The sequence below is a fragment of the Polyergus mexicanus genome, unplaced genomic scaffold, assembly GCF_030449975.1.
Source record: "Polyergus mexicanus isolate NDT 795.1 unplaced genomic scaffold, iyPolMexi1.0 SCAF_13, whole genome shotgun sequence".
NCBI lineage: Eukaryota > Metazoa > Arthropoda > Insecta > Hymenoptera > Formicidae > Polyergus > Polyergus mexicanus.
The window spans coordinates 6520915-6544335 of record NW_027223333.1 but is presented as its reverse complement, the minus strand read 5'-3'; the positions used below and the strand labels follow the sequence as shown (position 1 = coordinate 6544335).

At 35.4% G+C, this 23421-nt stretch overlaps 1 protein-coding gene across 5 annotated transcripts in view; it reads left to right on the top strand.

Moving 5' to 3' along the window:
* Positions 1–19858, top strand: part of Serca (ATPase sarcoplasmic/endoplasmic reticulum Ca2+ transporting SERCA) — a 42974-nt gene extending 23116 nt beyond the window's left edge. For 3 of the 5 annotated variants that reach the window (XM_070306112.1, XM_070306114.1, XM_070306113.1), the window contains exons 4-13: positions 3568–3650; positions 4461–4847; positions 5050–5537; positions 5622–6627; positions 6797–7017; positions 7091–7226; positions 7311–7463; positions 7579–7712; positions 7791–7908; positions 8033–12477. In XM_070306112.1, coding sequence (XP_070162213.1) covers positions 3568–3650; positions 4461–4847; positions 5050–5537; positions 5622–6627; positions 6797–7017; positions 7091–7226; positions 7311–7463; positions 7579–7712; positions 7791–7908; positions 8033–8233 — 2927 coding nt within the window. In that variant the 3' untranslated portion in view covers positions 8234–12477. The other 2 variants (XM_070306115.1, XM_070306116.1) reach the window with 2 other exon arrangements.
* Positions 19859–23421: the final 3563 nt, after the last annotated feature.

Below are 23421 nucleotides of genomic sequence, written 5' to 3'. Positions count from 1 at the left end.
TACTTGAGAATTTGTAATTAAGAAATATAATCTGACATACAAGAGAGTAATATATTCTAAATAAGTTAATTTATTATATATAATTTTACTTTGAGAAATAATTTTTTTTTTTTTTACCGAAGGAATTAAACAAAGATTATGGTAAAGATTAATTTTCTAAAATTTCGTAAATATAAAAAAAGATATAATAATATAAATTTTGTTCGCATTCCCCATAATGAGGATAAAAAACTGTTCGAATACAGATGCCACTTGCACTTCATTTACCCATATCAAAAGACACCATGCATAGAGTGTCGCCTTCGGCCGTAATTGCATCGGCATTGCACTCGACCCGCGCGGAGGCTCAGGCTATCTTTCTGTCGACCTTCGGCAATGGATCGACCCGTTATAGTTATGGCTCTCGCTATTCGTTCGGTATTATTATTGTTCGCGATATAGAGTTATCATGTATATAAAGCAAAAAAATTGAGCGATCTTTCACGATAGAAATTTTAACATTCTCATTGAATGTATATTAGACATATAGAGATGTATATATGTCAAATCACTATCGTATCTCTTCCCGATGAATGATGCTTTGGATTTAAATCTGATTTTTTGTTTCATTAATTATACATAGCCTTTCGCAAATCGGTGATTAGGGAACACTTCTCACGAATCTTTCACACTGAAAAAAAAATGAATAACAGAACAATATTAATATATAATGCACATCATCAAAATTTTATTTAATAAATTACTTTTATTATAGTAAAGTTGTGTGTCCCTTTCATTTTAATCTTTACACTTCAAAAACGGAATTTCTTTGTTAATCAGCTTGTATCTCAGTTTACTTTCCGGGGCATATATTTGCTTAAAATATACAATTTATTTATAAACTTGTTTATCTTCTCTTTCGCTCTTTCTTAACTTATGTTTACTTTACTATTATATTTATTTTATATTATCTTTATTATACTATTGTATATTCATATACAATGCAACAATCAAGTATCATAATTATTTGTTAATATTTTAATTAAATTGCAAGGACTAATTAAAGATTAAATTAAAATTAAATATCAGAATTTTGTTAAGAACCAAACAGCTGATATTTCATTAGATTGATCGTTAAATTTAATAAATATGTATATATATTGCTATACTATAATAACCGATATTAATTTTCTCTCTTTATTCATATAAATAATCGCATGAAAATTAGATTGTTTATTGACACTATTATGTGTTATTGATATACATGTATTTAGAGATGTAACATTTCGGTGATCGGTGAGACACACACACACACAGTCTCTTCGATTAAATATTTTTGAGTCTGTCAAAGATAAATGGACGATAAGATAGACTACAACGTGTAATTTAATTGATATCGTTTGAACATAATTGAATATTCCGGCATGAGTTCTTCGACAAATTTCTTTCGATAATGCAGAAATAAGGTTTTCGAAAGATGGAAACTTTCTATCGTACGGCTAATACGATTTTTCGCGAAACTCGAGAACGATATAATTTTCTTATTCACAAAGATAAATTGAAGGCATATATATATTGATTTTTTTTGCAATTGTGTGAAATTGCACTTGTTCGAATCAACGATCTCTTAATCTCCGCGTAATTATTGTAGTATTATTCGGAAGATCTGGTTCGTCAGAAAATTAGCATTCCAAATTCTCGATTGACGAATTGTAAAATAGTATTTTCGACGAACTGTGCTTCTTCTTCGCAGCAAAAATTTGCTTCATATAGGAGAGAAGAATATGCTAAAACAGGTATGTTATCAGAATTTACAAGAGCGCGTAGACAGAGACATTGTGTTCATCGTGTGAATATTATTTTGTTCGCTTTTAATGTAATCTGACGAAATCTTGAAACGTCTTCGGAGAACGATCAACGTTGTATTAATGAGATTCCTGTTATAAATTAATCGCGCAACCGGTTATCAACGTATAATTATCGTCGTCGCGCCCTATCCATCGTGCATGTGCGTGTTTCTGTGTATATATACGCTCTATCGACCGGATAACAATATCTGTTGTCACATACTGAATCCGGTAATGAAGCATGTTGCCATATATGCGTATAGGTGAGAGAATAAGGAGAGAGAGAGAGAGAGAGAGAGAGAGAAGGACGAAAAGAAATGTATATTGATGCAGCATATCATACCACGATATTAATTTCTAAGACGCGATGGAATGTGTACTGCGAGACGTTACGTGTAATTTATTTAACGAAATGTGTATGTTACATATATTTGCACTATCGAAACGTATGCATTAAGATGCTGGAGAGATGATTTTATGTTTTGAGAGATGATCATGTTTTATAAAACGTTTGCAGAAAATATATATAAAATTATTGAGAGAAAATTACATAGCCGACGAATTAATCAATTAAGAATAGCTGCAAGAACGTTTATCTTACTTCGAAACTTTTGATTTACTATTTATAATCTTTAAATATAAAAATTGATAATATTGCGAAGAAAAAAAACAATAAATACTGTATCTAATTCACACGTACACACATACGCAATGAAAAAATGCGAAGAAATGAAGAGAAAGATCTTTACTTTCTTGCAATTGCTGCGATCATTAATTCCGTTCCTCTCTCTTTTCGCCGCTGCTGTATAAGGATAATTAATAGAATCGTCAATTGTGGAGCGATGACATGACGTCATTCGCGTGCAAGCAAAAGATGCCACTCGTCAAGGATTTGCCCCTGACTACTGTATCTTATTCTTTCTCGACATATATATTATTTTCCTTCAACGTGCTAGCTGACGTTGAACGTGTCGAAATGAAATTGCGTTTGCTTTTACGAGGGTCCTTCCTCGTAATACGAAATTAACTTCTGTGTCCACGTCACAAAGCACACGTTACTTTAGATTAAAATAATACCTATAGCGTGTATAGATAGCTCGTATTTTGTAAACATACTTTATTTAATTTTTCAATTATACTCTAAAGAATCGGATGTAAAAGTGGATAACTTACGTTATAATGTTCTATCGAATTGTTATAAAACATGGATAAAGAAGAACAGATGAAAAGGGAAACGAATAATTTTTTTCGTGCAACGTGTTCCAATTTATAATTATTATTCGAAAGAAAATATTTTTCTTGCACATATTGAATGTCAATCACATTCAACATTGATTTCATCATTGTATATTTTTTAATTTATATTTTTTACAATTAATAAATCCGTTTGTTTAGCATAATTGAGAATTGACATCGATATTTATGCGAGAAATTTATTACAATTTGAAAGTTAGTTTAATTTTCAGTCTATTTAAAAATATTAAGCTAAATTTATTATTATTATTATTTGAAAGATTACATGCAATTCGATAATTGTTTTACATTTTACGATTTTTATGCAGATTTAATGTCAATATGCCGCAAAACAATATTTTTTCAAAGAAGTATTTATGTGATAAAATAATACTGAAATTTGTTCATGAAAATAAATTTTGCGAATTTTGTCATACATTTTATTCAAATTTTATTTTCCTACGCATTAGGCGAGATTATTAATATTTCATTAATTTTTTGCTTATAGGAAAATCCATTTGGCAACTCGTTCTGGAACAGTTCGATGATCTTCTAGTTAAGATTCTTCTATTAGCCGCTATTATTTCTTTTGTAAGTATAAAGTGCAATAGAGAGTACGCTATTAAATAAAATAAATTTATTTTTTACGGTATAAGATCTAAATAATATAAAAAACAAATAAATCTTTCAAAAAGAAATAAAAAATATAAGGTATAATACAAAAAAGATTAAATAAATGTGATCATCATTATTATTACGGATTATCAGGCAAAAATCATAGACGACCTAATTTTCCATGAAACCTATACATGAAATAAGTTAGAAATTTTCTTTGTCAAATTTTTTGATGTATGCCGCATTGCTAAAAACATCATAATTATATGTTTACCGGGGTTCAAGGGTAAATGAGGCTAAATATATCTTCTACGAGAAGTGAAAAAATAGCATATTGATTTCAAGTAGCCGTGGTGATCTGATTTTCTCTTGGCGCATAAGAGAAATGTATAATATTTATTATGGAGTCTAATTTGCAAATTGTAAAACGTAAGTATGTGTAAGTCAGTTTATCGTCATAATAAATTTGAAAAGAAAATTTTTGCAAAACATGTACGCTTTAAACAACTGATCTTTAATTTTATATATAATATATATTCTTGTTATTATTTTCTAAGATGATATTAACTAATATTACTGCAAAGTGAATATGATAAAATCGAATTTCTTATATCTTTTTATGAATTTTTGAAATTCATTTTTTACGAGTTCCAAATTTAAACTTTATTTTGAAAAGAATCGTTCAATAACCAGCTGAATAACACAAATTTAATATATTAAATTCCTGTCTGCCTTTTTTTCTTTCAAACCTTGCTAATTTGCTATTGGCTACCTATTGTTCTTCAGGTATTAGCCTTATTTGAAGAGCACGAGGATGCGTTCACGGCCTTCGTCGAACCCTTCGTTATCCTGCTCATTCTCATCGCCAATGCCGTAGTCGGCGTCTGGCAGGAACGGAACGCCGAGTCTGCGATAGAGGCGCTCAAGGAATATGAACCAGAAATGGGCAAAGTTGTACGATCGGACAAAGCCGGCGTCCAGAGGATCCGGGCCAAAGAGATCGTGCCTGGTGACATCGTGGAAGTATCGGTCGGCGACAAAATCCCGGCGGACATCCGTCTTAGCAAAATCTTCTCGACTACTCTTAGAATTGATCAATCTATTCTGACCGGCGAATCGGTGTCTGTTATTAAGCACACCGATCCCGTGCCCGACCCACGCGCCGTCAATCAGGTTGGTAAAGTTATAGCTGTATAAATATTATCACTAAAATTAAAAGTACTGTACGCAATTTGTATCAATAGCTATGAAAAAATTTTAAAGTTTTATTTATGACATTTGCATCATGATTACTCGATTATACATTTAATTTGTATTATGATGCGTTCCTCAGAATTTTTATTAAGTTTCTTTTGTCGATATTGTGTTTTTCTAGGACAAGAAGAATATCTTGTTCTCTGGTACTAACGTTGCCGCTGGCAAGGCCCGCGGTGTCGTCATTGGAACTGGCTTGAACACGGCCATCGGTAAGATTCGTACGGAGATGTCGGAGACTGAGGAAATCAAGACACCATTGCAGCAAAAATTGGATGAGTTTGGCGAACAATTGTCAAAGGTCATCTCAGTGATTTGCGTCGCCGTGTGGGCCATCAACATCGGGCACTTTAATGATCCGGCTCACGGTGGATCCTGGATCAAGGGTGCTATCTACTATTTCAAGATTGCCGTCGCTCTCGCTGTAGCCGCTATTCCCGAGGGTTTGCCCGCCGTTATAACGACTTGCTTGGCTCTAGGTACCAGGCGTATGGCCAAGAAGAACGCTATTGTACGATCCTTGCCGTCTGTAGAAACTTTGGGTTGCACGTCCGTCATCTGCTCTGACAAAACTGGCACTTTGACGACTAACCAGATGTCCGTTAGCCGGTAAGATGATTTCTATTTTTTCCGTTACTTAAATCAAATACAATATACTAGCTAACTAACGCATAATTTTTTATATATTTGCAGAATGTTTATCTTTGAGAAGATCGATGGTAATGATAGCAGCTTTCACGAATTTGAGATCACCGGATCGACTTACGAACCCATCGGCGAAATCTTCTTGAGGGGACAGAAGATCAAGGGACAGGATTATGAGACTTTGCATGAGATCGGTACCGTCTGCATCATGTGCAACGACTCCGCTATCGATTTTAACGAGTTTAAACAAGCATTTGAGAAGGTTGGCGAGGCCACAGAGACCGCCCTAATCGTTCTCGCCGAGAAAATCAATCCGTTCGGTGTGCCGAAGACTGGCCTGGATCGCCGAACTGGCGCCATTGTCGTCAGGCAAGATATTGAGACAAAGTGGAAGAAGGAATTCACTCTAGAATTTTCACGCGATCGCAAATCCATGTCGTCGTATTGCGTGCCTCTGAAACCAACGAAGCTAGGAAACGGACCGAAACTATTCGTCAAGGGTGCGCCAGAGGGTGTGCTAGACAGGTGCACGCACTGCCGCGTCGGTGGTCAGAAGGTGCCACTTACTTCAACTCTGAAGAACCGCATTCTGGACCTGACCCGGCAATACGGAACTGGTAGAGATACCCTACGCTGTCTCGCTCTCGCCACTGCCGATCACCCGATGAAGCCCGACGAGATGGATCTCGGCGATTCTACCAAGTTCTATACATACGAAAAGGATCTCACGTTCATCGGCGTAGTAGGTATGCTTGATCCACCTCGCAAGGAAGTATTCGATTCGATCGTTAGGTGCCGCGCCGCCGGTATTCGCGTAATCGTCATCACCGGCGACAATAAGGCTACTGCTGAAGCTATTTGCCGACGTATCGGAGTCTTTGGAGAGGATGAAGACACCACTGGTAAATCATACTCCGGACGTGAATTCGATGATTTGCCGATGGCGGAGCAGAAAGCTGCTTGCGCTAGAGCTCGTCTCTTCTCTCGTGTAGAACCGGCTCATAAGTCCAAGATTGTTGAATATCTACAAAGCATGAACGAGATTTCTGCCATGGTAAGTCTTGAAGTTTTAGAAAATCTTACTCTAATTATTTCAAGGTGGATTGTTATTATCCTTAAATTAATAATGTAAATATACATTTTTATATCTTTAGCCAATATTTTTATCATTCAATAAAATGTTTTCTTAGAAGATTGCAAAGTAATTTTGCATCAATTTACAGACTGGTGACGGGGTGAACGACGCTCCCGCCTTGAAGAAAGCCGAAATTGGTATCGCCATGGGTTCTGGCACTGCGGTCGCGAAATCTGCTTCGGAAATGGTGTTGGCAGACGACAACTTCTCCTCCATTGTAGCCGCCGTAGAAGAGGGTCGTGCCATTTATAATAATATGAAACAATTTATTCGTTATCTCATTTCTTCCAATATCGGTGAAGTCGTCAGGTACGAGATATACAGTGAGAAAGAATACAATGAGATTCGAATTTACTTGGTATTTTACACATTTATTTTGCAGTATATTCTTGACTGCTGCCCTTGGTCTTCCTGAAGCTCTGATCCCGGTCCAACTTTTATGGGTCAACCTGGTCACTGATGGTCTTCCAGCTACCGCTCTCGGTTTCAATCCACCTGATTTGGACATTATGAGTAAGGTAAAGTCAAAGAGCGCTATAATAAAAATGATATGCGCGGCCGTATTGTCAAATATTAGATCTAATACTGTGTGTTCTTTGTAGCCCCCTCGCAAAGCCGATGAATCACTGATTTCTGGATGGCTGTTTTTCCGCTATTTGGCTATTGGTGGATATGTAGGCGCTGCCACTGTCGGCTCGGCTGCTTGGTGGTTCATGTATAGTCCGAATGGCCCTCAACTGAACTATTATCAAGTTGTAAGTTTTGACTAAAAGTTCACCGCTATAATTATATTCATTATTATTTGATAATTATCGGAATCAAGTTTTTTTTCGAATTTAATGTAATTTTACTTATTTACACAAAATATAGACTCATCACTTGGCGTGTGTTGGTGGTGGAGAGGAATTCAAGGGTATTAATTGCAAGATCTTCTCTGACCCTCATCCCATGACTATGGCTCTCTCTGTGTTAGTCACTATTGAAATGTTAAACGCCATGAACAGGTGAGAAAAAATTTGTTGCGTAATTTACGTAAGAATCATGTTTTTCAAGGTTATAATAAAATCTATATTCTTTTATAGCTTATCTGAGAATCAATCGCTCATCAGTATGCCGCCTTGGTCCAATTTGTGGCTCATCGCTTCCATGGCTCTTTCTTTCACACTCCATTTTGTCATCTTGTATGTCGATGTTCTTTCGGTAAGTACATATCAAGATTGCAATAGCGCATGACCGAGAAGTCTTAGCCTTCCAGCAGCTCAGAATGCGTAAAATCGCACATAAACTTCAAGAATTCGAAAAATTGTTAACTCTATTGTTTCAGTCCGTATTCCAAGTGACCCCGTTGACGGGTGAAGAATGGGTTACCGTTATGAAGTTCTCCATTCCAGTGGTACTTCTCGACGAAACCTTGAAGTTCATTGCCAGAAAAATCACAGACGGTGAGAATCCAATTTACACCGTGCATTGGATCGTTCTAATGTGGGCTGTGTTCTTTGGACTGTTGCATATTTGTCCCATATAGAACGTCCGCGAAATAATAATAATATTAATCTAGCAGATGATGTTTTTTTTCCTATGGAAAAGCATCCTCGATTATAAAATTGGACTCGCAATTGCATTTAACCGAAGCTCTTCCCACCGTGACGCGGGAAGGCGCGAGATAAGTTATTAACAGAGTGCGTTCAAGTGAGATTTTAACAAATTTGACTGTTGTGCATGGTGTTAGTACAACCATATGTATATGAGATACGCCACAAAGGCCCACCATGCCCGCATCACACACCGTACTCTGACGTCGTTCAACGATCACGGGTTTCGAGTGGCATCGAGTGATCCATAAAGAAAGAACCCCAGCGTAAATCAAAGATTGTGATCGTTAAATTATTTTCTACGAGTGCCTTTTGAATATTGAATTTCCTCTGCAACCAATACGAAATTGTTCGTAGATGTTCTTTCCGATAGATGTGTTTGAAACGTCCCAATCCTTGTTCTGTGTACTATTGTTTTTGTATCTTTTTTCTTTTCTTTTTTTGTTCTTGAGCACTCTTCGGTTAGCAACGGATAAATTGTGACACCAGTCCTATAGTGGCACCAATGTAGTTAAAACTCATGTTGATTCATTGCACGCATTTCTCCATCTGCGTTTTTCGCCGAAATTAATAATGTTATAACATAAACTTTTATATCTGTGCATGTTCGCGGAGTGTATAATTAATCTTCATCGATTTGGAAAGTACAAAATACAGCATGTTATAATCGTACCGGGAATAATAACTTCGGTTTTCAGCGCAGATGATACATTCGTGACATGAGCAGAGGCATTTCTATTAAAGTAATAGGCGCGTTTACACAACGAAGACAATAAAACACTCGGCAGGAACGCGGATGGAAAGAACAATTCCTATAATAGCTATATTATATAGTGGCTATATTATATTTGACTACCTTTTTCTCTGATTTTTATTTTCAGATTGAGTTTAATGCACCACGCATGCATTAAATTAGCATAATATTTGGTTTACGCGATTAACATACACGTTTCATAAATTCTCCGCTTACATTTCTTTTGTGTTGCTTTTGATGTTGCTTGTTATAAATCGCATTTATTGATGGATTCGTAGTGTCTGGTGTTCCTGTTTCGACCCCGAAATCAGAAACGAAGCTGTCTGAGTGTTTGCCGAAATTTCAAGGGAATACAAGAACTTCGCACTAACGGATCTCATTTTGTGTTCTGCATACCGTGTCTTCCTTCCCGTAGAGATAATCCATGCACGGTACTAACAGCACGTGTTTGTAAGATCCTTTTTTGTTGTAATCTATTCCTTTTAATTATTATGTATCCTATTGTGCCATGCGATTAACGAACGATTCGATTTCGCGCATTCTTTAGAGAGACGCGCGCTCAGTATATATCTTGTTGATTCATTTAAGTAGAGAACAGAAGATTTAGTTTTCAATGTCTTTATGAATTAACTTTCCATCAAGATCGTCGATATTGTGCTAATTTATCTTTCTACAAGCGCGATAAATCGTGAAATGAAATTTTGTAAATATTAACATCACCTATAATCAATCGTAATCGGCACAGTAGGAGTTCTCTATTGAAAAATAGTAATTTCTCATTCTGGTTTGCGACAGCGTCTGTCTCTTATGTGTATAACGTATTATACATATGCATACACACGCGCGCGCGCGCGCGTGTTTGTGTGATTTATGTATTTGAAAGATTTATACAGTACAACATAGATTTGCGTATCGCTAATTTCCGGATATGAACTGCAGAGATTCGTAAGTGTAGAATAAGGCAATCATCAAGCAGAGGAATAATATAATTAATTTCATTATTTTTTTCAAAACACAATTCATAGATGTTCTAGTACATTTGTTCATATACATTATTATCGGAGCAGTGTTCCGAACATGAACATATTCAATGTCGGGATCGACTATCCATTTTCATTAATAGTGATATCGTTATATTGCTCGTAGAATTAATAAAACGACGTAGAATTTTTTTAAATAAATTCATCATTGATAATAAAATAATTAGCTAGACGCATATATCATTGTTTTCCGTCTCTACTCCCGAAAAGTTTTTTGCATTTTTATTTTAAACACGTGCATATTAAACTTACGACATCCTTAATCGCAAAATTCTGATTTTAATGAAATTTTACGAATATATAGAGGAGGCTAATACAAATAAATTTAATAATTTTTTATTAATATACAAAAAATTGCTTTAGGATTGAAGATTCTCAAAAGAATTATTGTTTTCTCTTACATAATAAATTAGTTTATAGATTATTTAAAATGTTAAAATAATATGTTCAATTTGAGACGTACAATTTAATTTGACAAAATGGATCAATATAAAAGAAAACGATTTTTTTATTGTTACTGAAGAAGATTACTTTAGGAATGATATATTATTTATCACAACTATTTTTTATAAAAAAATGTTTTTCTAGTGGCGGAAAAAGAAAATGTTTTTCTAGTGGCTCCCTTCTCTATATATATACAAAATTATATTAAGGATTATTGCTGAGTCTGCTTCATTGAACTGTGATATAGTTTCATTGACGAAAATTTATTTGTTGGAGTTTAAATTATGGATGGAGCTTCCCGTTTATTTTCTCGTTTATGACATCATAATTTCAAACGACCAATATGCAGACATCGCCGATCCTCAGAACTTTTGCATTAGGAAAAACAGTCTCTGATTATTATTGAAAATATTTTTCGATTGAGTGAACAAAAGAGTTCGGTCACTGCCTTAGCTACACATGAAACAAATAATCGGTGTCGTCACGAGTACGTGGGCCTTCTGATGCATCTGACCGCTTAGTCAGTTCACTCCTTAGAACGTATTCTGTCGGTGCAAGCATATGATCCGCGTCTTAAATACATGCGTTAAACGATGTATTTAGCGCGTTAAAGCGCTTGTCTTAATCTCGATTTCTTTCTCTTTCCATTTATTAGCGATACACGTTTAGCAAGAATCTTTATTTTTCACGATACGATATTTCTAAAGCTTAGTTTCCTCGTTACGTTCGATCCGAGAGAAAATAATCGGCGCAAGAGCAATGTTATATTGTAACACACGATAATAAATTGTTTCGAGAATAGCTTTTACACTTCCATCGACAGTGTACGATCCAAGGTTCATCCGGATCTTCGTAGAGATCGCCGTAAGACGACCACGATCCAGCGTGCAAAACGCAACACGTGCTCCGCTCCTCAGACATTGCAAACGCAATAAGACTGACGATGTGTTCCGCAGAGGAGCGGATGCATCCGCTGCGTTTTGCGCACGCGACGCATAATAATTTAATTGCGCCGTAGCAGGCGCCTTTCAGGAATCGTGCCGTAGGCACGATAGTGTAATATAATTAATTAATTATTAATATATTAATTATATATATGCTTTAATTATTAATATATTAGTTTAATATATTAATAATGGAAGCAACGGTTAAGGCGTGATACTTTGGTATGGGCATAATTAAAACTTAATCAGACCGAACGAGTTAGCGCTATTACGCACTAACAAAGAGTCTAATACAATTTTATGACGCTCAATAAATTTGGCGAAATTAATCGAGGAGTTTGGATGCGCGAGATAATGTATACGACGAATCTCGAGAAAACTCCCAAAAATTCATAAATCATTAAATCCTTAAAGGTCTGAAAACCTAGTAAAATAGTACAGAGAGATGAAAAATTCTCGGGAAAAAATGATGTTTTTATTTTCTTCGGGATTCGTCGCTCGTTATTCCTTTGCGTCCGAATCTTCGCTTTGTCCACGATGTATCTGTAAGTACTTGTGTATTGTATTTTACGTTTGATCGAGAATGACGGAGTAGTGCCATCTCGATGAAAGAGCGCTGCGTGACATTATGTAATTATCGATGAGTTTGTTTAATGAAAATTGTAATCTCAATATGCATATTTCGATTAGTTTTTGATGCTGCATATGAAAAGAAAAATTGAGATTTATATTTATAATTGTGTCTCTTTACACATATATTTAACGTATCATATATAATTTATGAATTATAATTTAAAAACAAATTATACATTTTTTTATCCGACGAAAATTAAATACTCGTGGCTGATATCGTTGAATATTTCTCATCGATCTTTATGTAACGTCGAAACAATTAAACGCAGTGTCCAGCGACGATGAGACTACAATCGTGACGTTTCCTGCAGGAAGTACCTATATTTCTTTAACGATAATAAAGTAAATATTAATATTATTAACTTATAGAATACTATAATATTGAATGATTTGAAGTATACACACTCGCCGCGGATGCGTTTCGCGGCGAACGATACCCGGCATTTATAGTTCTGGGTGTAATCAGATTCGCGTAGGAATGAGAAAGAAATAAAAATAAATAAAAAGAAAAATGTTATATAAAATGATATCCGGCTGTTACGCGGGTTACGAGATCCAGTCTATATATGATAAATATAATTACGTCATAATTACCGCCATTTTTTGTGTTGGTGTTCGCAATTTCTTTATTTATCGTCTGATTCATCTTTTTGTCTATTCTTTTGTGTATTCAATTCGAGCTCATATTGAATGATATTATAACAAGGGAGAGTATATATATGGCGATGTGGAACGATTTAGAGTACATTACTTGTTATAATAAAAAGAATCATGTGTTACTAATGTGCGTGTCTCGATTCTCAATGATTAGCCTGTTGATCCGTCGGTGACTTTCGTTTCAATTTGACAACTGGCGCTCGCGTATTTTACTTACAGAATCGAACACTTAATATACCGCTGACCGTAGTAAGTGTTTGGTTTTTTTTTCCTGTCTTTTCTTGCCTTTTTCTCTTTTTATCTGTTATTCCCTTTCACGAGATTCTGAATGCTCATTGTAACTACAGCTGGCTTAAGACATTCAAGCGTGGGCCAAAATTGTACGAAGCTATTAATTGTAAATATAAAGTTAGAATTGTAGAATGAAAATTAAATCTCTAGTTTTTATTCGTATTTTTATGAATAAAAAAGTAAGATTAAAATTTTTTATCAAATATTTTTAAAGTTATTTGAAAAGACCATATATTTTGTAGAGAATTATTAGGTTCAAAATTAAAATCATACAGATTAATAATTTCAAAATATTAAGACTACGGTCCGCTCATCCAATGATTAAGGCAGCCTTTGCTTACATATATATGTAATCTTAGGAATTTCTCGATATAATAAATCTTGAAAGGTTTGCAAGGACTTCTCGGTGGGGACCATTTTGAAAACAGCTTGCTTATGTGGAGGCAAGATTTCGGAAGATAAAACACCTTTAACGGTGATGCCGAAATATCATTTTTTTCGACATAATGAGTCCTCGAATCTTTCCATTATTACGACTACTATGTGTCCCATCTCCCCCTCCCCCTTTCTTCGGCCCTCTTTCCTACGAAAAGTTGTGTTTGGAATTTTTGCATGCGTTCATTGGAAAAACGAACCGATGTGATAATTGTCAATCCAGAATGACCCAAGTCCTAAAATCGAGGAAGTTGAAAAACATCACCCCCTCGATACAAAACGCGATCTCGCGCGACACACCCCTTTTTATTAACTTCCTGCCTGCTGGTGTGCCAAACTGTACAGTCATAAGGAAGGACGGTCTTCGAGAACGACTACGGGCGCGTGGATGAAATAGGTAATATCGAAATTTTAAGAATATTATTTTTAAATTTTAAGAGACTAACTTTTAGCTATATACGCTCTAACGCAAAACATGTGACACGAAATGCATTTCAAAAATGAGCTACTTGTAGGATAGCCATATGTGCACCATCCGATAATCATTTTCTTCGTTCGTTTCTTCGTTCTGTATATAATATATTTAATTTTTAATTTTCATTAATTATATATTATAAAATTATATATTTTTCAAAGGAGGTATTAAGATTCTGTGATATTCTTTTTGTTATGATCTGTTTGCACAATTTAGAGTAGATGTAATATACAGAGATTTTTCCGTATATTTTTTACATTCCTTATTACCCGCATATGATTCGTATAAATTTTAAGTTCAAGAAGATTTATTGTAATACATTCGTATTAAATACATAAATATACATGTATGTTCATTTTACAAAATCCTAGATATATAAATTCTCTTCACGAATAATCACACACTCACACCGCCGCACTAACGCACCACCATCACCAGGCTTGCATCGGTTAGCAGCTGCATCCCGCTCCGTAGTGGACGAGACGCGTGGCTTGCCGTAGCTGAGCCAGCGAGAGTGGCTTAGCTTGTGATGGAATAATCGATGTTACCCTCGTATGATTGCAGTGGCACCGCCAGTGACGCCGCCAAAATAAACACCGAATGGGCGTAGGGCGAATCTTGAGAAAGAGAGAGAGAGAGAGAGAGACACCTATAATCGGCCGCAGCCGAGAAATCTCGGCGACTCAGCACTCACACTACACTCTCGAGCTGCTCTCGAAGAGGGATCGGAGACGTCTTTTATAACAGAAAAAAAAATTTCCCCCGAGAATGCGAAACTAAAGCATCCCTCCTTCCCCCAACACACGCACCGCCACAAGCATCACATAAACGCGCGCACGCACTTGCCGCGTTTGCACGTTTGTCTGCATGACAATCGGACGTCCAGATCGATCTCCCGATCGAGAGATGACGGGAAAGAAGGAAGAAAACGAATGTACGACTAGCTTAGAATGATTAGAATATTGTCGCAGTCTTTGTCTATCTTTAATTGATACTTTTATTCGTTTATTACGTTGTACGCGCCAGTAGGTTTTTAATTATATCATGATTGTGATGATAAGCAAATAAGGATATTGATTTTACTCGAATCAAAACTCGTACACTTTATTTCATTTATCACTATTGTATCATCGAAAGAAGAACGCAACGTCGAGACACAATAATTTTGTTTATCAAAAGGAACAGTTTTTTTATGGAAAATTGCAACGATTTCGTGATCTATTCTTTTCGCAAGGATCCGTACATTCGTTCGTTTGAGCAAATCTCATCCAATTAATCTCATCCGATTAATCCGAGGACCGATCGTTTCAGATCGTCAATGTCGAGAGGAGGATGCAGGAGCGTGCTATAAAATAGCCAGCCTTGCACACTACGAATCTTTTCCACTTTAGTTCTCCATTCTTTTTTTCTTTAAGTCATCGCCGCTCGTTAATAGTTCTCGTGTGTATTATGTTGCAGTAAATGAGGTGGTCGTTGACAAGTGGGCCCATTAAATGAGTGGGTCGTCGACAGGCACGAATCCCACTCCGTCGCCGCCGTCCCACCGAGCGCGCGCAAAAAAAGAGCAAGCTCAGCCCGAAAAAAAAGCACAGCCAAACGAACGAAATAATCGGCGCGCTTGCGTTTGCATCGCAGGCATCGCAGTAGAGCATCGCTATAATAACAAGAGAAACAGCAGCAGCAGCAGCAGCAACGTACTCGATAACCGCTTAGCTACCTGTCGCGACCTTCTTCAATTCGGGATTCTTCCCGATCAATCGCTGCATCGCCTCGCCGCCGCTGCTTTCTTTTTCATTTCAGTCTTCTCTTCTCCCTTTCCGCAAGATTAATGCGCGAAAAATCGTTCGAGTCGAGTTCGTCGTCTCGCGGCAAAAGCGAAGCGAGCGAACAGCTTGGGAAACTCTTCGTCTCTTCGATGTTTAGAGCCGCATTAACATTCTTAACTCAACGACTGTGCCTTCTTAGAGCCGGTTGCATCAATGTTGACGCTAATCTTTTTTCTACACAGAGTGGACGTTGAAAATTTATGTTTACAAAGTACACAGAAATTTTGAAGAGAAAAATTTGATCGGTTCTTTATTCTGAGTCACACAATTATTTTTGATATTCATATTTATATCACGCGATATATATTTTCTTCGAGAAAAACTGATGCTAATCGGAACTCGAAATATAATAAATAAAATAATTGAATTAATAGAGAGATTATCTATTAATAAAAAATTATTACTCGATTCTTTATTATACGATATTCTTTCTTTTTGTTCGACACTTTGTATATTAGATAAAACGCGAGTGAAAGATTAGCTGACTTTAATCGTCGGTACAACTCAGCTTTAGTTTTCTATCCGAGCGAGGAACGAGAATGTGATGTAACTGATTGCGAGAAAGTAGAGGAGCGTTGCCTTGTACTTCTTTAACCCTTGACGCCCCGAAGATGTATTAACACATGTAATGCAATCCTTAACGGTCACGTAATCCTTTCTTTTATTCAAATAACTGTCAATCGATCATTTATAATCTCTCAATGAAATGATAACCCGATTTTCTTAAAATCTTATTAATGTAGAGGATAGAATCGTGTTCGCTTTTCGTTATGCTTGCACTGATTTAATCAAATCTTATTTTCTCTTCTCTATTTCTTTTAGATACGCTTTTTTTCTCTCGCCACTTTGCGCTTGCTTTCACGTCACTTTATTGATGTGACGTTCTACCTTCTTCTTCTTTTACTTTTCTCTCTTCGTGTTTCACATTTTTCCTTTTTTCTTTTTTTATTCCATCTTATAATCTTTTCGATATGAAAATCTCGCTAGGCAGTACATTTCTTCCTTTAACAAACTCGGCGGTCGCGTGTCCTCGATTATACAAACAGATAAAGGGCAATAATCTACATTTTCAATCAAAGCTAATTGTATTAAAACAATCTTTGCCTCTTAATAACACATGTGCAAAGCCAGTTTTGTTCTGTTTTTAAAACTGAAAGATATAAATGTCATATTATTCTGACGTAATTAGTCGACTATTATTTGATTATGAAGATTGCGAACTCTCCAGTACATCTTTTATAAAGAATTGTCTCATTAAAAGAGATAATTTCTCTTCGAGGAAAACTAATGCGGCCACCCATTATCAGAAATCCTTTTCTCCTCTTCTTCCTTTAGCTTCCGAGACGCCGTGTCCCTATGAATAAGCGTTAGATTAGGTATTTAATCGCACACGCAGAGAGATTAGATACTCAATCTCTTCCCTGTCAGCCACGAACGACGGAATAAACCTTCGTAGCTTGAAACGTTCGGTTCGACGATGAGAGAAAGACCGTCACCCGTACCTGGAACGCTCAATGATGTCACAGTCCGTCCGCGCGCTCTCTCGTTTATCCAGCGAACAGTCGCGAGAAAGAAAAGAAGAGAGAATTTCAATAATCCTATTCAACAGAGAGAAAGAGAGAGAAAGGGAGAGAAAGGGAGAGTCTCTATCCCATCGCGCGAAGAACGAAGAAATCTACTCGCGCACCATTCTGGATCTCCAAGGATCTTTCAAGGGATGCTGCAAGGCGTCGCATCACTGCGTGCATTCGCGGTCATGTGACGTATGGTGAAGGCGTCACACAGCCGGATGCTGGACGATAGGGGAAAATGTCGACCGGAAAAGCCGTTCGAACGGATCGACGAGGGGATCGAGAGTGATGACTCCGCGAAACGACACGGTTTCGAGCAGTGACGTAACTTTCGCGACTGGAGGCTGTCGTGTAGGGATGATGAGTTTCGCGCGAGTAACTTCGCCCTTCGTGCAGTGATGGCACAGCGAATGTGCCTGTGATCTACGATCGCAAATGCGCTGCGCCATCGCTGAAAATGTTTCTCTCACACGAGCCGTACCGTACTGTGTGTGAGGATGGTGTATATCTTTGAAAGAGCACTCTGCGGTATTATCCCGGAGAAGACGGTTTTCGGAAATCCTCGATGGATGGAAGAGAGATCGCGAAAAGTGCCGGCTCGTGCGGGAAGAATCGTCTATCGGAGTGAAACTTCGCCTCCGGACACGTATGAAACTTACGCCATCGTAGAGTCCAGTATAATCCCGAGTTAAGTAATTATTGTAAATATATCCATCGCGCACACAAGCGGCGATATAACGGAGGAGAGATACTATAAAGAGAAAAATATATATAATTATACATATATACATTATATATATATATATATATATATATATATTTTTTTTTTTGTTCGTGAGAAAGCGCACATAGATGGATGCGTCGTCGCTGCGGACGATAATAAATTATTGTTATTGATAATATCTTACTATTATTATAATTATAATTATAATTATTATAATTATTATTATTATTATCGTCATCGTTACTATATTGTTAGTATTACTATTATCATTAAAACGCGTCACTGATTAAGTGATGTACTTGTATATTATCGTATACGACGCGACCTTTTTTGAGATCCGGGCTCTTCGAGCGAGAAGGATTCGAACTGTCGAGATTCGTGTGGGTTTTTTTCTGTTTCCTTATTTATTTACACGATTGACATTCTTCGTGGTGAGATTAGAGGCGGAATTAGCCACCTCGCGGCGTTCTGATTGTTACTTAGAGAGAGAAAAAGGGAGAGAGAGAGAGAAAGAGACACAGCCATCTCTGCTCACTTGATCCGACTGCGATTCTCCTCAGCTTTTCTTGGCTAAGACTGACGAGAGTTCTCGTAGCGATATAGGATAATTAATATCTAATCGTGAACACCGAACTGGACGACCGAATATCACTAGCGTAGCTTTTTCTCTTTCTGCGCGAAAGATTTTTCGTTTTCAGCGTCTCATCTTTAAAAATCGATCTTAAACCTGTCTCGGGACAGATGTGCCGCAACGTCATTCACGTATCACGAAGTGAATCAGATTCCGGGATTCACCCTTGTACTCGCGAGAAGGAATCGCGATGTCATCGAAGCTTCGTCGAACGGAATTATCGAGGCGCGCGTTAGCTACTTTCACGCTACGATTCGCTCCTGATGTTATTATCGTGCGTTGACACTTCTAGTGATGTACGTGCCTTTCTGAATTTTTCTATTTCTCTTTTCGCTCCATTTTCCCGCCCCTTTCCACACTCCCGTCTCTTCTACTTCTCCTTTACTACTATTCTTTCATCTCGCGATCTTGCGCATTCGTCACGTCGCTGATCATCATCTCTTGCTCTACGCTCGATACATACAATTAGCAATTAATAATTAAGAGTCAACGACCCGCGATGCAAAGTTTAAGAAATCGCCGTCCGGAACTGCGAGATTTCTTGTCGACTTTGGCACTCGGCACTCTCGAAAGTAAAATAAGTAGTAAAAATCACACGCGTGACGGATCCCGATAGAAAAACTGTCGACGTTTTGTATACATGTATACATATGTATATCATTATGATTTTATATATCTGTTACATACTATGTGCATACATATACATATATATATATATGTATAAAAAAAAGCATGCTTTGTGCTCAAAACAAAAAAAAAAATGTTCCGTGCATACATATACGTCGTTCACATCGTCATCCTAATCGATCTACGTAAGATGCGCGTACGTATCGATACGGATACTCGATCGAGGATACTGATCGATATGTACATACAGAATACGTAAATCAATCGCCCTGTAATTAAAGTCTATTATTTTTAATGTACGTGAAACTTATTCGTGGAGTGTAATATTCATATTAAAAGGGGCGATCGCTCGCGCTGACGCTCCAATCATTCTCGCTCGAATCGTTCACGTTGGAGCATACTCTTAAGAACGAATTTCATTATTTTCTTCGAAAACGTTGACAAACCTTGCATATTTCTAATGTACGCCGACAGCTCTGTACGAATAAAGATTTGGAAATAATCGAGTCCCGCAGCCGAGTCTTGCATCCATTCCATCTTGCGTGATCTCTCTTCGATAATCGATCTTTATTTTACAATGCTTATTAAATTAATATAACTCAGAGAAAGTTCAGAGAAGAGATTCAGAGAAAGATCTGAGTGCATTGCTTTCATATGATGAAATTTATATTCAATATAAAAATTAATTGAAATGATATTGGCATTGTACTTTTGATATTGTTTTAAATTTAAATTTCTTACAAAGTGGGAACATGGTCTTTTTGAAATAATCGATTTAATTTGCGATAAAATGTAAATTTATAATATGCGAATTTTACAATATCAGTATGCACATAAATTATATTTGCACCTTATTTGGAGACCACAGTACTCACATTAAAGTTCTTTTTTTACTTTTCATTTAATTTATATTATTCATATAACGCGGCAAATTAAATAAGAAATCAAGTTGTCATCTAGATGCAAGCGTATAAGGAAATGCAGATGTCATTTTTTTTTTATATACAAATGACACGGTGATTAAAGGGTTAAACAGTTATTCAGGTACGTACTTGTTTAATATTATAAATTTATCCATCGTAAAATTTTGCGACTACAAATGCAAGAGCATTTTTCATACTGTTTATATGATTAATACTTTATTTATTTTTGCTAGAGTGGAATAATTTTGAAATATGCTTTGCGCGTTAAAGTGATACGGACATTGCTCATAAATTTCCAAGCCAAAGTAAATAAATTTTCATTGTCTGAGAGATTAAAAAGTAAAAAACAAAACAACACACAGTTCGCGAATCGTACACTGTCTGACCAATCGGGACTTATTACTACTTTGCATTGCAAATTTAAATTGTTCTCAGCGACCACGGGATGATGCGGTCTTTGAGGATAAAATGCAAAGATGCACGATGCTCTATCTAACGTAACACATATTTTAACTTGTCTATAAAACATTGCATTGCAAATGATCGTCATACTTTGTTTGAAGCACAAAACGTAATATCTCGTCACATATTTCTGACAAAAATTTTAAAAATAAAGATATAGTATTCTTGCATTTATTTCACAGAAAGTCTTCGTTCCACGTTATTCTGCGCGGAGATAAAGATCAAATAAAGAAAGCTGGCCATTAATATATTCAACAATGAGATAAAAATTAACTAAAAATATTTAACATTAAAACTCTTAAAAATCTGCGAAATTGCATCTCAAATATATACGCAAGTAGATAGTGAAAATTTGTTTCATAGTTAATATTAACCGCGTGTTTTATCTTAATACGATTTAATTAAAGTGTCTGAGTTATTATTTTTTCTATGAATATCTAATTCTAATAGTTTTATAATTAATCATCAATTATCGTACATTATTTATACAATATGCGATACATAATCAATAAAGAAAATAAATATTTTTTGATATACAATACAAATAATATGTAAAGAGAAAAACTAATTTTTTTATTTGAAAAATCTAATTTTCTTTAATTAAAAAATTTATAAAATAAAAATAATTTTTAAATGTTTTTAAAAATATTTTTAGAATCTTTTTGAGTATTTGTATTTTCTCTGGAAATATTTTGAAATTTATACTGAGAAGAAAGTTGATTCATGCAACAATGACGATACAACAGAATATTCTCTACAAATATAAATATATTTGTTTTGTTGCAGATTCAATGTAAATGAATACATTTATATATGTATTATCGAAGAATAAATTGTGTAATGTGAAACAAACTTTGATACATCAAAATTTTTGGCGAAAATAGAACTTTTTGCGAGATCTCTTATTCTTTTCTAAATTTTCTAAAGTTTTAATGTTACAAACCTTAAACTAAGTTTTTAAAAATCTATGAAATTCTACATCTTTGAATTTGTGTAAAAGTTTTATATTCTTGAGAGAAACTACTAATCTTCTCAAATCTGCGTCTTAAAACTTCGATATTCGCAACTGCGTACTCATCTTTTAGAGAACGGAAAAGATCTGGAATATAAAATATTTATAATCTTTATGAAAATTTTAATTTGTGAACTTTAAGCCTGTCTTTGAGAATCGGATTCTCAAGGAATGAGAAAGAAATTTTTCTTGTCTCTTAATTTCTTTTGAAAACTTTTCTTTCTTGCATTTTTAGTTCGATAAATCTTATTTATTTTATTTAATTGAGATTACACTATTTTCCTTATTTCAATAGTCTCGAGAAATTTTTATTGTTTTTGTTCCACATTGTCGGATATAATATTGGATGATTATATAAACGTGAAACAATTAATTAACGCTGTTAATAAGTAAAACTTCTTAGAAGTCGAAAGAACACAGTTAAAACTGTAAGAAAATATAGGTATAACAGAATAGATCGCTGCATTTCGAAAATCACAATGTTTTGTATATCTTATAAGGATATATTCAAGTCTCGAGAGAGGTAAATTTTTTCGCAATTCCTGCTTTTTATTTAGAGTTCTGGGCGTAGCTCCCCACAAGATATAAAAGAAACTTAACATTTATACACTGTATCCAATATCTTTCAAGAGATATCGCTATTTTTTGTTTGACATTTAGCGAAAACCTGACAGTATATCTAACGAACATGTAAACGTGAAAAAATTAATAAATGCTGTAAACGATTAAAACTTTTCCGATTTTGAAAGAACACGGTTAAAACTATAGAAAAATAAAGTATTTATAATAGAATAAACTCTAAAGTTTTTTTACATGCTTTTCCAAAACTATCGAATATCATTTAATCGGCGCTGTTACTAACTCTATGAGGTTAATCCCACCGAGATTAATTCCTTTGCAGTGAATAATATTACCTTAAGTTCACGCACCGGGCGCATTGCTGGAGCATTAAGTCAAGTTAATCGTGATATATGACAACGCTGAGCGTGTGTGGAGAAGTTGTCTCTCGCCCATACCGAATTACATCCTATATCTTCATATGTCGGCTTACCTTTAGGTAGTGCGCACATCAAAGCGGGTGGTACACTGTCCGCTGACAACATAACTTATACAAACAATACTTTGCATGCACTTCAGAAAATTAGCGGAAATTCTCGAGGGATGTTGTATCAATATATTTAATTTGTATTTGTTTTCCAAAGATTTTCGTTCGTGATATTCGAATTTATGTGAATTCTTCTTTTAAGAAAGATAAATAAAAATTTTTATAAATTTTTAAAAAATATTTGGTTTTATTATTGACTAATTTTATCTTACTCTCGCGTCAGTTTTTGTTACTCTTTCTTTTTCTCTTTTTCCCTTTCTCTCATAGCTTTTGTAAATATCGAAAAAGTTCAAAATCTAGTTTTATATGTATTTAATAACAAGTCGATGAAATTTTACGATCTATTGATGTGGATGCAGCTTTACAGTTAAAACGCGATCAATGCAGATGTACATGCATAGTTTTTGTATGCGTGAAATGCATATTTGAAATTGCTTGTTAGACTCGAAATTAATAATTATATGAGACGACAAAGATATTTGTAACAAAACAAATAACATTAATATAGTTGAAGTGTATTATAATACGTAGTAAGCCTGTCGTAAAATTGTTACAGATTACAAACGT